We start from the raw sequence: 13,723 nt of genomic DNA, 5'->3' as shown, positions 1-13,723 counted from the left end.
AAAAAAAAAAAAAAAAAAAAAAAAAAAAAAAAAAAAAAAAAAAGGACAACCAAACGTACGCAAAAGCCGGCATTCCCGAGGGGTCTTGTGCTTGCTTTCCGCTGCTTGACGGAACACCCTATCAAGACGCCAGCGGGATCAGCGCCCCACGGGGTTACAGTTGATACAACATCACAGTCGTTAGGTTTTTTTTTTCCCCTTCCCGCCTTTTTGGTGTGCGTCTGTGTTGTGTCTGTGTGTGTTCTCGGCCGGTGCTTTGCTTTTTTGGCCGATCATCGCCCTGCCTTGTGATGGCTTGACTCAAGCCATTTGTAGCTTAAAATACCGAAAGCGGTACCAGACAAGGGGGCTTGTGAAAGCAAAGGAAAATACCTAGGTAGATATTCCGCAAACGGCATAAAGGTTGTTATCGACTGAGTATACCATACCGGTATTTCTGCACCTTTGGATTTCTCCGAGAGCTACATATATCATGTGGCTGGCTCCTTGGCTACCTAGGTACAGCCCCGCCCTGCCCACAGTATACCTGTCTGCCAGTGTCTTGGGGGTACCTAATTACAGGGAAAAATAAAACAAAATAAAAACTCGTTCTTTGGAATACTACTGTACCTCTCGTTTGTCTGTTAGTCGTCATCGCCACGTTGTATACTCTCGGTCGCTTCCACCAGAAGTCTCCTCACTCCACCCCAGGACGTCAGTGAGTAGTCCGTTAACCTTGTACGGTAGAATTTCGAGAGAGAACGTTCAGCGGTCATCTTGAGTCCTGGGTTTCCATGCCCATGTGCCTCATGCAACCCAACCTGAATCGCGTCAGGTCGTAAGGTGGGCCTTTTGCCTGGCCAGAGCTTTGTGCGTCGGCTGCTTTTAAGCGATTTGGCGCGTGCAGGCTTAGCTTAGTGGTGGATCCTGGTACTCTGTACCCAGCTAAAGCACCGCGACTTGTACCGACGCAGCAACCAAGGTTCGCAGCTGAAAAGGCTGTCGAGCTAACAAGCTACCTACCTACCATGAACGATCCCCTCTTGACCAAAATTGCCCAGTGTTGATTAATACCCTCTTTTTTTTCGCCCTATGCTATTTTGGGCTGTTGCAGGGGAAAAAAAGAAAATTACCGGTGTGGATAAGCACTGCGTAACCGACAGCAGTAGCAGTAGCGACATCGCCTAAGCGGCCTTGTGCACTCATAACATGTCATACTACGAGATACGTATGCGCCTAATACACTACTTTGGGTACCTACCTACCTACCTTTAGATAAGCCGAGCGAGGCCCTTCTCTCTCCCAGCAATTTACAACCTGTCTGTCTACCCAACCATCCCATCCGTTCGTCCACCCATAGTTTAGATTACCTGGTGATAATATCCGATATCGACGACTTTTGCCGTGGGCCTAGGTTCCCTGCACGCACTTAATGCAGAGCTGCTTATTGGTCGATGGGGACAACGGCTGTCCAGGGATGTGTTCATCGAATCATAAGGCAAGGCAGTTTGGGGTTACCTGGGCAAGCAAGCTGGGATGATGCGTGCATGGGGAGGGTTAAGGTAGGAAGCAAATCCAGCGAACGACTCCCGCCCGCCCCTGTCACCTGGGAACCCGTCAGCTGTTGCATTTCGACACGGACAAGAGAGGCAGATAGATGATTTGACATTTGGGTGTTGTAGGGAGGCATTAATTTTCATGGTCCGGAGCATACGAAGTACCTACTCAAATCGGGTACAGTCCGTAGCAGGTGGCAGAAGCATGCAAGGTATAGAGATAAGGGTGAGAGAGAGAGAGAGAAGAGAGAGATTGTCTAGAGGGGTGGAAGGAATAAGCGCGACCAACATTTTGCATGCCATCCCTTGCAAGACCGTCACAACAGGCATGAGTACCATGTAGAGAATGCTGAGTTTCGAAGACGCTGCAGTGTAGATAAAGTACTTATTTACAAAACGGGTAGCAGCTCACAGTAGAAAACTGTAATCACCGGACGCGGTCAGTGGGCACGTTGATGAGTTGGAAGGGAGGGGTAGGGTTGCATCGGGGAAGAGATTGTCGCGAGGGCTGCTGGAGAGTAATTATCGGTCCCAAAGCAGAAGTTAGGCAGTAGGAAGGAAAGAGAATGGATCGATTAAAGAACAAGTGTGAGTGTCAAAAGTCCTCGAGGATCGAATCCAGACAATCCAGGCAATTATCACCTAAGAAAAAAAAAGAGGAAAAAAAAAAAAAAAACAAGTGAAGCAAATCAGCCGACTGATGTGGTTGCCCACATGTAAGGACCGCCCTCTCCCGGGGTAGTTGTTGTGATGGGTTTGGAATGGGCGCAACGCAGCCGTCATGGTTGCAGGTGCGGTGCGGGTATAACGCAGTGCAGTGCGTCGACGGTTCAACGGTCGAGACGGGACAGGCCTCGGCATGGATTGACGTTAATTCACAAGGATGGCATGACAGACGCGGGCGGAAAGGACGGGGCGGGCGGTAAATGATGGACGATAGACAGTGGAGGTCTTCGACTCCTTGATCCATGGTTGTTGCTTTGTTTGCTTGGGACGAATTGGGTTCCGCGTGTCGCCCGCTGCCTTTTACCCGTCGCCTTCAGGTCGATCCAGGTGGTGGGTGGTCAAGGCTGATTGACTTGTACCTAATTAGGTGATTGATTCATAGTAATTGGTTGGTTGACTGGGGGCTGGTTTGTACTGTAGGCTCGCGAAGGTTACTGTACCGTTTGTTGCTCTTTGCAGCACTGACTGTCTCGCCTGGAAACCTTGATGATGGTCGCTCCACATGGCCCTATAGCATCAAGCCACCACCCTCAGGTATTTTCGGCTGTCTATGCCGTCAGCTCGAAACGTCCATTTCCGTACAGTAAACCCCTCAAAAAACCGCCAGGTTGTCATTGCAAGAAGGGCATTGCGATTGCGGTATGTGGAGGTTCTATCCCGTAATAGCTACATATGATGTGATCGCCTGTGCGGGATAGTACGGATGAAGGTTCCTACAGTATGTGTTGATCAAGAATGACAATTAGTGGTTGGATAAAAATATAAAAAATAAAATAAAATAAAGAAATAAAAAAAAGCTCCAAGTACAGTAGAAATGCAATGTGAATAAATATTCCTTGAGTGAATCACGCACCCTTGCCGGCCTCGCTCGCATCGAGTACCTCAGCTAATTTGGGTAGGTAAACAAACGAGCTAGACCTACCATGTAGAACTGGCCAGAACTAATATGGATTGTACTTCGCGTGCAGCATCTTTCATATGGGTCTTTCGATTACTACTGACTGGTCTGGAACTTGGAAACATACAAATGCAAGATGCACCCTGAGGCGCACCTACATCGCATGGGCACAGACGACCTGGCTCTCAGCTGCCCACGCACATTGTGGTAACATCCATGTGTGGATGCAGGCGAACCCCAAGCACACACGCCAAAAGCCTCAGAAGGCAAGAAGCAAACCCCGGCCAACCTTGAACCTTCCTTCCGGCGGCTGTGGTTCGGGGTCCCACCTTCTTCTTCTTCTTGCCTGCTTGGGTGGTATTGCTTTGTGCGTGGGTTGGAAGCAGTAATCTCCACGCTATGCCCACTGGATGGGAGCAAGCTTCCCCACTTCCCCAATCTCGACCTTGCCCCGGCGCGGCCCTTGTTCGGCGCTGAATCAAATGTGTGGTTCCCCAATACTTTCGGACACCCGCCCCCAAAATTTAGTACGCTCTTCCATGTATTAGGCGATGTCTGTGAACAATGATGAACCGATTTTTTTTTTCTGGAGCTGCTCCATTGTTTGGGCCCTGGAAAGTTGGTTGACGGGGAATTAATCTTCTGTGCCTGGCAGGGCAGCGAACCCAGGGAAGATTTCAGTAGGTAACCTACCAGGTTGATGACTTGCTTGCAACTTCCTTTTTTTTTTCTTTTGTTCTTTTTTTTTTGTTTTGATTCCCCCCTTTTCTGGTGTTACAGAAGTTTTTGCTCCTTTTTGTTATTTTTATCATATATTAATTTGGGGGGTTTTCAGCTTGCGCACAAGTTCCTCATGTCTCAAGCCCAGTAAAGTGCACAACGGCGTCGCAAGAGAAACTACCAGCACAAGAGCCATTTCCGCCCTACTGCTACTGCAGTAGCTACTGTCTCGTTCGACCTGGGCCATGAGCATGACTGCCTGCTGGTGACTGGAATCGGCGGCAAAGTGCTGATCCTACGGCGGAACCAGTTTACCGTTCCCACCACGCGAGAGCCGGACCAGACCGTAACCTCACTAGTCTGGTCTCACATATCACGGCCCACCGCCTCTGCAATGAATAACGCACAGCCGTATGGTTTGTTGATGTATGGAAGCAGAAATCCCAGTATCGGCGGTTGGCAGGCGGCAGCCGACTATTTCACCCTGGCACCCTTCACTGTCTGGTCCGAACGTTGGGACGGGCACAAAAGAGATTGGCGTGGAGAGTGAAATTTAGCAGTGCAAAAGAAGCGTGCAAGCAGTCGAGCAAATAGGGATACCAAGAGACCTGTTGAGAACCACCAAAACTTGACCAGTTTGTTCGGCCGGCAAAGAAATAAAATCTAGGCAAAGGGTATCAGACAGATTGAGAGTGAAACCTCGGGGGAACGAAAGGAAAACAGATTTGCAATTAACAGGCTCAATCTGAGCGTGAACTTACAGACCAACAAGACTCAACAGGTTGCGTCAAACAACAAACACCAAGAGATCAGACAAGACGGTTGACTGCAAGTTCGGCACTCAAACTCATTGCTGCAGGCCAAGAAACCAAGAAAAGACCAGAAGGAAAAGAGATAAACGGAAAGAGGGGAAAGGGGGAGAAAAAAAAAGAAGAAAAAATACGGACGACGGGATCGACAGCCGAATCAGGATTCGCCCGACCGACGATCTTGCGGCACGGCAGTTCCGGGTCCCGCCCCGACCGGCCATGGAGGCCGTGGGCACGTCGACGGCGCCTACCGGCTTGGATTACAATAATTCTGCTGGGTCTTCCACATATGACCCGTCGGTCGAGCCCACGATCCGTGCTCTTCTCGAACAGCAACTCGAAATCCAGGCCAAGCTTGCTGCCCTGCTTCCTAGAAAATATGGTCCCAACATTCGCCTCGAGCTTCAAATGTTGCGCCACAAGCGCCGCGCCCTGCTCTCGTACGCCGAAGAGAATCGTATGTAGCCTCGTTCCCTCTACTGACGTTACGGCTCATGATGCATCCCGCCTACCTGCGTCTACTTCGTGTTACTTTCTGACCTGCCCCTCTCCGTCATTCTTCATTACATTGTGTCCGATTCTGGTGTTGCACTCGTACTAACACGGTCTTTGACAGATCTCACCGGGGGAGTTCCGACTTTGTCCGAGATTGAGGAGGCCAGGGTCCTGCAATATCAATGCGAATGTCTCGAAAGTGCATGCATAGACCAAGGTAAGCCTAGATTTGTACCGGAACCTGTCGTCGTAGTAGCCTCGGTGCATCTAACCAGAATAACGAACAATTGAACCACAGGCGTGGACATTCAGAACCCCAATTTTGTCGAGACGCTGAAGCGTACTCTTGAAGCCGATGCTCCTGAGGGTTACTCGGCTTGGCTGGACAAGAATCTGTCTTATTATGACCCAATAGCCCGGCTCTGGAGGTTAAGGGACAGCATGGCCCCGAGCCACAGCCTAGCGGACGGATCACAACACTCCTATAAGTGCCCCAATGAGCGGTGCTTGCATTACATATACGGCTTCCCGGCCCAGGACGATCGAGACCAACACGCAAAAGAACATATTCCTCCGGTCAAAAGAGACTCGGCGCTGTCTGTAGGCGAAAACCTGTCCTTCTTCTCCGACCCATCCCACCAACGACCATCGCTATCGTTCCAGGGGTTTCCGCCGAAGCAAGTTTCGCCTGCCTACTTGCCACCTCCAGGAAGCGCAACTGCGCTTCAACTTGCACCCATTGGTGCTGATTCGAGAAGCACTGCTGTGAGGGACCACAGAGAACCCACGCAGCCTTTCTCAGCTGCCCCTGAGTACTTTGGCCAAACCAGGCCGTCGGACGAGGCCGAGGTTGACCCTCTTCTTCCTCCACTCAAGAGGAGTCGCGTTGGGCCGTCACGGCTAGAGTCCATAGAGGAGTTGAGACTGAACCGTGAAGTAGACCCCTGCTTGCGTTGTAGGGTTCTGCAAATAGCAGTAAGTACTTTCTTGTTGGCTTAGATATTCACTTTCTTTCTGCTGCCCTTGCCTCAAACCAAAACCTTTCCACGTCAGCTAATATGTTTTTTTTTCCTCTTCCAAGTGCGACGCACATAATCCTTGTACGTCATGCCCCGATCAGGCTAGTCCTGGTGACAAAGACTTCTGGAAGGCTCTTGGTTGTCTCAGAGGACCGTTGCCGTCATTGGCCGAAATCTTGCTTCCCCGTGAGTATCTTGATGCCAGGTTTTATATACTGCTGAGGCTGTCAAATAGAAAAGCTAACACCTCTTGTAATTGCTACTTGGACAGCATCGCTTTCTCCAAGACGAATGCATACGCCCATGGCCTCGCCGCTTGCACCGAGGGGGAACATGAACGAATTCCTGGAGCGAACCTATGCGATACCGCCAGAAATTGATAGGATGGTGAGGTCCAACCTCGACTTCGAAGATGGGTTCTGGTGGACAGAAGACCTCGCCAGCATGATGACCCCGAGCCCTCATGCTGCTACTTTCATAAGGGAACCTGTTGAGAGGGCACCGCCGATACTGGCCGTGCTAGCTGGCAGCTGGAACATGAGTGGGACCGCTTACAACTTCTGGCAGCTCTTGAAGATGAGCGGGCTGATATCAGACTCGAGAGACGCCGAGGCACTAGAGTTCCCTGTATTGTACCGCGCAAAGTTGCTCCTCCGCGAGGTTCTGCTGTATGATCTTCAGCAAGCAGAGCCGTCCATACACGCCGAAGTCATAAGCCCTCTGTCACAGCCGGCATTCGATGACGTTGATTACTATGGACGGTACAGACTAGTGCTCAGCTGCCTTTCACAGTCTCTACAGGCATATGAAGACGCGACGATGCGAAAACGAGTACCAGATCACAAGAGCTGGCTCGCCGTATTTTTCTCCTTGTGCATAATAAGCATGGTAAGGACGATTTTGCTGGATACGACAAATGCATTTGCTAGACAACTGCCCAGCCTGCCGCAAGGTGCGAGCCCTGGCACCACGCAAGGCTCGGCTTCAATGCACGGCGCATACAAGGCGCTGGTGACAATTTTCACGCATTCGACGCCCATGGTCCTGGATGACATGGCGGCCGGCGCAATCGACTTGGCCGAGGAGGACCACGATATCTTCAATACCGTCAACCTGATAATCAGGCGCAACACGTGGGCAGAACTTGGGATACAGTCAACAAGAGACTACTTGATGCTTTTGGGGAGCAGCGAACACGAGGGTGCTTCTTATCATGGTTTCATGCGGCAGAGGTCACCCAGCCGGACGGTAACTTTTGCCGCTCTTGCCTCTGTGATGCAAACAGGGGAAGAGCAGCGGGCTCAGCCGCCTCGGATGAGATCGTTTGGCGAGGTGTGGACGCCAAGTGCCTCGATATTCCCTGACAAGGATTCAAGGGAACCCTTCGGACCCAGGGGACCAGCGACGGGCGGGGGTGTCATGTCGTCCCCTCGAGAGGGAGATTCAGGCTATGCCAGACGACATACAATCGGGCCAAGCAGTCCTACCTTCTCGCGAGCGAGCAGCAGTGGTGCCGGCAGAGGGTTGGCCTCTCCGATTCCGGCGACTCGAATGAAGCCATCGTATCAGCGACCGCCTCTGAGGAGGGTATATTGCTCCAAGTGCAACGAGTATCCTGAAGGCTTCAGGGGTGAGCACGAACTTCGACGTCATACCGATGCCAAGCATGCCGCTCTGGTCAAGAGATGGGTTTGTACCGAACCCATTAGCAACAATACCATGATATCACCACAACCCATCGTCCCCTTATCGAAGTGTAAGGCTTGCGTCACCCAGAAAAGATATGGCGCGTACTACAATGCCGCCGCTCATCTGCGTAGAGCACATTTCAACCCCCATCGTGGAGGAAAGGCAAGCGGAGACTGGCCCACCATGGCCATCCTGAAGGACTGGATGCGTGAAGTCCGCCAATCGGTTGATGTACAGGATCCGATGGATTCGTCGGAGGGCGAGGAGGAGGTTGACTACAAGCCTCCTACAGCCGAGTTTAGCTCTCCTCGCTCGACTAACCGCCGTTCACCAGTTCCTGACGTGCCTAGGCTCGCTCCGGCTCCAGCCCCAGCTCCAGCTCCGGCCCCAGCTACAGCTCCAGCATCAGCCTCAACCTCGGCCTCAGCACAGGGACCCATCCCATCCATAGGGACTGCAACTGCGCCGTCTGCACTGCACCCTCCTCCACCTCCACCGATGTCGCATACAGCACAGTCTCCGGGGTCTCACATAGCGGCGGCCCATCACCAGAGCCGTTCAGCCATGATGGTGACACCGGCATTGGAAATGCCGTGCAACAATCCTGGGGGAATGATCTTCCAAACCAACAGCCCCGGCCCAAGTCCAGTTTCCATGTATAACCACCACACGTTACCGACCACCAGGCTTACAGACGATTCGCAAGGGGGCCCGCAGGCGGCCAATCGGAATCGCTGCCCGCACCCAGAGTGTCGACGAGTTTTTAAAGATCTTGCCGCTCACATGCTCACACACATGGAGGAACGACCGGAAAAATGCCCCATCGAATCCTGCGAGTATCACACCAAGGGTTTCGCACGTAAATACGATAAAAATCGACATGCGCTTACGCACTACAAGGGCACGATGGTGTGCCCGTTTTGTGCGGGTGCAGGCACGGCGTACGAAAAGGCCTTCAACCGAGCCGATGTCTTCAAGCGGCACCTCACGGCAGTGCACAATGTGGAGCAGACACCGCCGAACAGCCGGAAGCTTGTCGTCAGTGTGACGAGAGACGTTGCGGTGACGGGTGCGAGGTGCTCAATCTGTCAAAGCCACTTTGCTACCGCGCAGGAGTTTTACGAGCACCTGGATGACTGCGTTCTTAACGTCATCGTGCCTGCTACAACGCCTAAGAGCTCAGGCACGGTTGGCAGTGGCAGCGCGAACAGCGTCGGCAGCGCGACGGTGACCCAGCAGCAGCAACAGCAAAACGCCTCAGGTAGCCTGGTAAGGAAGGATTCCGGACTATCGACGGCGCCGAGCTCGGCCACTACTATACCGCCCACCGGGGCAGGCAGGGAGGAGGTTGGGACAACATCCGATAATAGGGGGGATGCCTCAGGGCAAGCTGGTGGTGGCCGGTCTCCAGAGCAGATCGAGCCTAGACTGGTCTCTGCGGGGTCAATGGCCGAGAGGATGGAAGTTGATCCTTGACGGCCAAGGGTCCGCTTGGTCATTATATCGAAGGCTTTCAGGAAATTTTATTTTTTACCGTACAACAATTATTTTGGGCATGGCGTCTGGTGAAGCATGCCGTGAATGGGGACATGCCCCTTCTCATACTTATTTGTCCACAGCTGGTTTTCACTATGGTGCAAATTCTGGGCAGACTGGGTTGAATAGACTCTTTATACTATACACATCTAATTAAAGTCATATGGAATGGAGTGTGGCGGACAGAGACTCAATTCTGAGGATTCGCGCATGTCACATTCACTTGATACACATATCAAGGCTCACTCCTGGTAGATACAAAAGAGAGAATTTGAGGAACTGTGTGGGCCGGAATACGCTACTACTATCAGACTTCTGCCCTTGACCTTGGATCCCGCATCAAATACTCCTTTCTCTGTTCCAAAACTCAGGGTCAGTCTTGAAATCGCCATAGATTTCTTTTTTCTCTCTTTCTCTCTGTCTCTCTGTCTCTCTCTCTCTCTCTCTTCGTTGCCTACATAGTATGCACAGGAAACAGGCCAGTGCGGCTCATTTCGTAACCAAGTTCGGCCGTGTCGGCCTAGCTAGGCCTGGGAGCAAACGCTCGCTCGGCTTGGCATTTGAAACGGCGCACCCCCGCAGCCTGTCATGTGTCTTGTGGACGTTGGTTGGCTTGGTTGGGCTGAGGGCACCTCGCCTGCCCTACCCCTGCGTATCTGTGTGGTTTATAGTAGGGCTATGGCTAGCGAGCGCCCGGCGCCTTTTTTCTCCTCTTTGCTCTTCTACCCCAATCAGATGGAACCTTTTTGCTCCGACTTGTTTTCTGGCTTAGCATGTGAAGAAAGTCGCGGGTTTAGGCGAGAAAGCAGAGTTTATGTTGATCAAGAAAATTTGAGGAGAAACATGGCGAAAGGGACGATTAAGGTTTTTCTTTTCCTCTTTGGTGATTGAACAAAATTAATGATTTATAGAGTGTCATACAAAAAAAGCTTCCGCTGTCGTCAGGTAACTATAAACGCATGTTGAATGTCACTGCGCATCATTTTAAAGAAAACGGATGAAAGCGATAAAAAAAAACGAAGCCGCCTCCCCCTCTCAAGGCTTTGATAATTGTCCCTTATATGCGAATGCCGGCCACATTCCCCAATCCCCCCTTGAGAATGCTCTGATGATGAATCGGACCCTGCCAAGGAATGAGCTTTGACTTGAAAAATACTTCATCTGCGCCGCTCCCTGGGAAGAAAAACCAAGCAAGATATACAAGCCGTTATAGCATGTTCCCGGCCGATCCTCATTAAAAAAAAGGTATGGTCTAAAATGCTGCTTGTGCTGGCCGAGGTTTTCTTGAAGAAAAAAAAAAAAAAAAGCTCGAGTCGTAAAATAAAGCCGCTTGAAACACGAACAAGATGGGTCTACCGATCAGGTTGAGAAAGGCTGGGAATCATTCCTCCTGTGCCCACCGCTTTTCGCGCAAAGGCATCTCTCTACCCTCTCTGGCGCGCGATCCATCCTGCTCTGCTCTCCAAGCCCAGTACTCGCCCAGCCTCGTCTCAGCATATGAAGCGTAGTCAAAGTCGATGGTGGAAATGGTCGCTTGGATGAGCGCCCAGATGCCCCAATAGAAGCCCGGCAGGCCACGGTAAACATCTACTTCAGCAAAAAGGTCCTCAGCGGCGTCTTCGTGATCATCTTCGTCCCCGCCACCGTTACCAAAGTACACCCGGATGTACTCTCGTATGAATTCGCGACGCTGAGCCCTGGTTGGCAGCACCGAGAAGTCGCAGTCAAAACCGCCCCACTCGGCAAAGTGGTTGGCTAGATCAAAGGCGGCGGGTGACGGGGTTGCGTATTCGTAGTCGATGAAGGTCACCGACACATCAGTGGTGGTGGCGGTAGTAGGGCTCTTTGAGGTCACGGCAGGCGTCGGTAGGACGATGACGTTGCCCGACAGTAGGTCGCAGTGCGCAAAGACCAGGCCGTCGTGGCCCAAACCCGGACGCTGGCCGAACTCAGCCACTACCCTGTCAAGCTCCTTTTGCAAGCTGGCCTGGCGTTCACGCTGGGCGATTGTCTCGGCCGGCAGGGCCAAGATCCACTTTTGCATGACGGTCCAAATGTTAGGCTGCAACTTTCCGGGAACCATCTCGTCGGTGCGGTTTTGGCTGCCGTTGGTGATAGCTTGCGCTTGCTGCTGCTTCTTAGGCATGGGTAAGCAAGGTATAGTGCTGTGCCACTGCGCAAGACGGCGGGCGACGGCCCTGTATATCTCTGGGCGACGCAGATCCTGGGGCGCCGTCACGCGCCCGCGGATGAAGCGATAGAGCATGCCATTTTCGAAAAGTGCCAGCAGCTCTGGGGCAAGACGGTACCTTGACAGCAGCTCGTGGTTCTGCGCCTCGCGGTTGCGGTCGATGATGAGGTCGGTGCCGTTGCCATAGGCGCGCAGCAGGATGGCCTCCCGGTCACGGGCGTCGTCTTGGGACTCGCCCGGGAGAGGCTCGGCGTGGCGTGGGCGGGCCTGCAGCAGGGTGTTGGTGATGCCGTCTGTGAAGCGACGGAAATCAATCTCGGTGCCCCAGTCCGGGCGAAGCTTTTGGATCAGGGCGGTGGCGGAGGCATTGCTGGTTTCGGCATCGTCGCCGCGGTATCGTAGGTTGAGAAAGAGGACTTTGTGGTTCTCTGGCTGGGCCGGGCCAATAGCGGGGTCTTTGGGGATGGCATTACTGTTGCATTGATTGTTGGCCGTGGTTGTGTGGTGGCCGTTAGCCTCGACAATGGCCGACTTGGCCATGATGAACAGAGAGGTAGGTTGAAGAAAGCCGCAACGGCGGCGAGAATAGGGTTCGGGAGCGGAGAAGGAAGGTTTTGAGTGGGTATGCGAGGTGACGTGGGGAAGCTGTAGTAAAGTATATGGTAGCTCAATAACGCAACTTTGCTGCGTTCCAGCTCCGTCTCGTCTTTGAATTCCACGTCAGCTTTGTTTTCCGTCCTTCTTTCCAACTTGCTGAAATAGGTAGTGGGTAAAAAAGAAGTCGTAGGATTAAGGTAAAATGGGGGTTGTGCGTGGCGTTTTTGCCCAGACTCGATGAGTGTTGGGAGACTTGACGTCTATGGGCGGGAACAGTTGAGACAGGGTCTTGATTGGATCGACTTGGTGGGCGAAGACAAGCATTCATCCGGTAATGGATGGATGAATGGATATGAATGAAAGGGAGTGTATCGAATTATCGAATTAACACGTGAAAGCGCAACCGGATTCCACTCCGTCTGATAAGGCAGTGAGTAGCTCAATTGTACTCGTAGTACAGCATAAATTATTTAGCTTAATTCGCCGATGTACGTGCGTTGCACGAGGCTCATCTTCTTATACTGACGGTTGTTACAAGATGTAATACGATGAATGAATCGGAAGCCAGCGAGGCGTTGATCACGAGGGCAGTTGCCTACCCAGGTCACTAAAAAAAAAAAAAAAAAAAAAGACCACCGATCTTGTGCAACGCAGCGCTGTCATCTAAGTTGAAGGCTGCACCGATGACGCCGCAAGGAGGCACCTTACCTAGCTAGCACAACGTTGTCGGCATCCATGCCAACACACACCGAACTCTTCAGCATCGAAGGAAAGCGCAGGGCGCTAGCTCCAACGGTCTCTGCAAGCGGCACTTCACATGCGACAAGGCCTTTTGTACATAGGCTTTACTACTGTCGGATATTATTTTGTATGTCATTCCGCATATAACAGCTGGCGGCGACTACGCAGTACCGGATCTGAGCCCGAATTCTTTGCTTCTTTTTAGAATTGATAATTGGCATTCTTCTTTCTGTCTTGAATATTTTCTCGTGGCGACCCCTTAATTATTCCAGGCGGTGATTTCCGCTAAGCCAAGACTCGGGAGTTCCAAACCCCGCAGTAGTAATGACGCAGCCCACAGGGTGGGGGTTCCTTGAACAGGGGTGAGCTCGACGAAATGCAAGGGGGTTTCCGGACATTAGCTGAGCTGAGCTCAACTTTTGCATGTGCTTGCCCCAAAACACTATGTCTAGATCAATTTCAGGCGGTGAAGCGCCAGACGCAACTAAGCTGCACGTTCAATCGTCGCAACTTCCGAAAGCGCAAGCCAGCATTCGCGGTGCAAATGCACACAGGGGCCACACATTGATGGCGTGAGTGCCCTAAACTGTTTTTACCTACTAACAGGTACCAACCTTAGGTACCCACGATAAGTTCAACCGCCCATGCGAGTCGACAGATAATCAATCGATCAAACAAAGACCCATCTGTTTATTTTTTATTTATTTATTTATTTGTGTTACTGCCTATTGACCCTTAAACTGAACCGGATGGAACTTGACGCAGGT

General features: G+C 51.9%; 2 protein-coding genes across 2 annotated transcripts; one reads left to right on the top strand and one right to left on the bottom strand.

Moving 5' to 3' along the window:
• Positions 1–4,907: 4,907 nt before the first annotated feature.
• On the top strand, positions 4,908–9,367 carry PpBr36_05202 (uncharacterized protein; the record flags this gene model as incomplete). The annotated part of the gene is made up of 5 exons (XM_029892359.1): positions 4,908–5,145; positions 5,305–5,400; positions 5,482–6,158; positions 6,304–6,388; positions 6,474–9,367. 5 exons carry the CDS (start codon positions 4,908–4,910, stop codon positions 9,365–9,367), a joined length of 3,990 nt encoding a protein of 1,329 aa, XP_029749700.1.
• A 1,441-nt stretch (positions 9,368–10,808) lies between these two features.
• Positions 10,809–12,158, bottom strand: PpBr36_05201 (uncharacterized protein; the record flags this gene model as incomplete). The annotated part of the gene is made up of 1 exon (XM_029892358.1): positions 10,809–12,158. One exon carries the CDS (start codon positions 12,156–12,158, stop codon positions 10,809–10,811), a length of 1,350 nt encoding a protein of 449 aa, XP_029749701.1.
• Positions 12,159–13,723: the final 1,565 nt, after the last annotated feature.

This window comes from Pyricularia pennisetigena, chromosome 6 (assembly GCF_004337985.1).
Source record: "Pyricularia pennisetigena strain Br36 chromosome 6, whole genome shotgun sequence".
NCBI lineage: Eukaryota > Fungi > Ascomycota > Sordariomycetes > Magnaporthales > Pyriculariaceae > Pyricularia > Pyricularia pennisetigena.
Note: the sequence above shows the minus strand (reverse complement) of the source record. Positions and strands in the feature narration are given on the sequence as shown.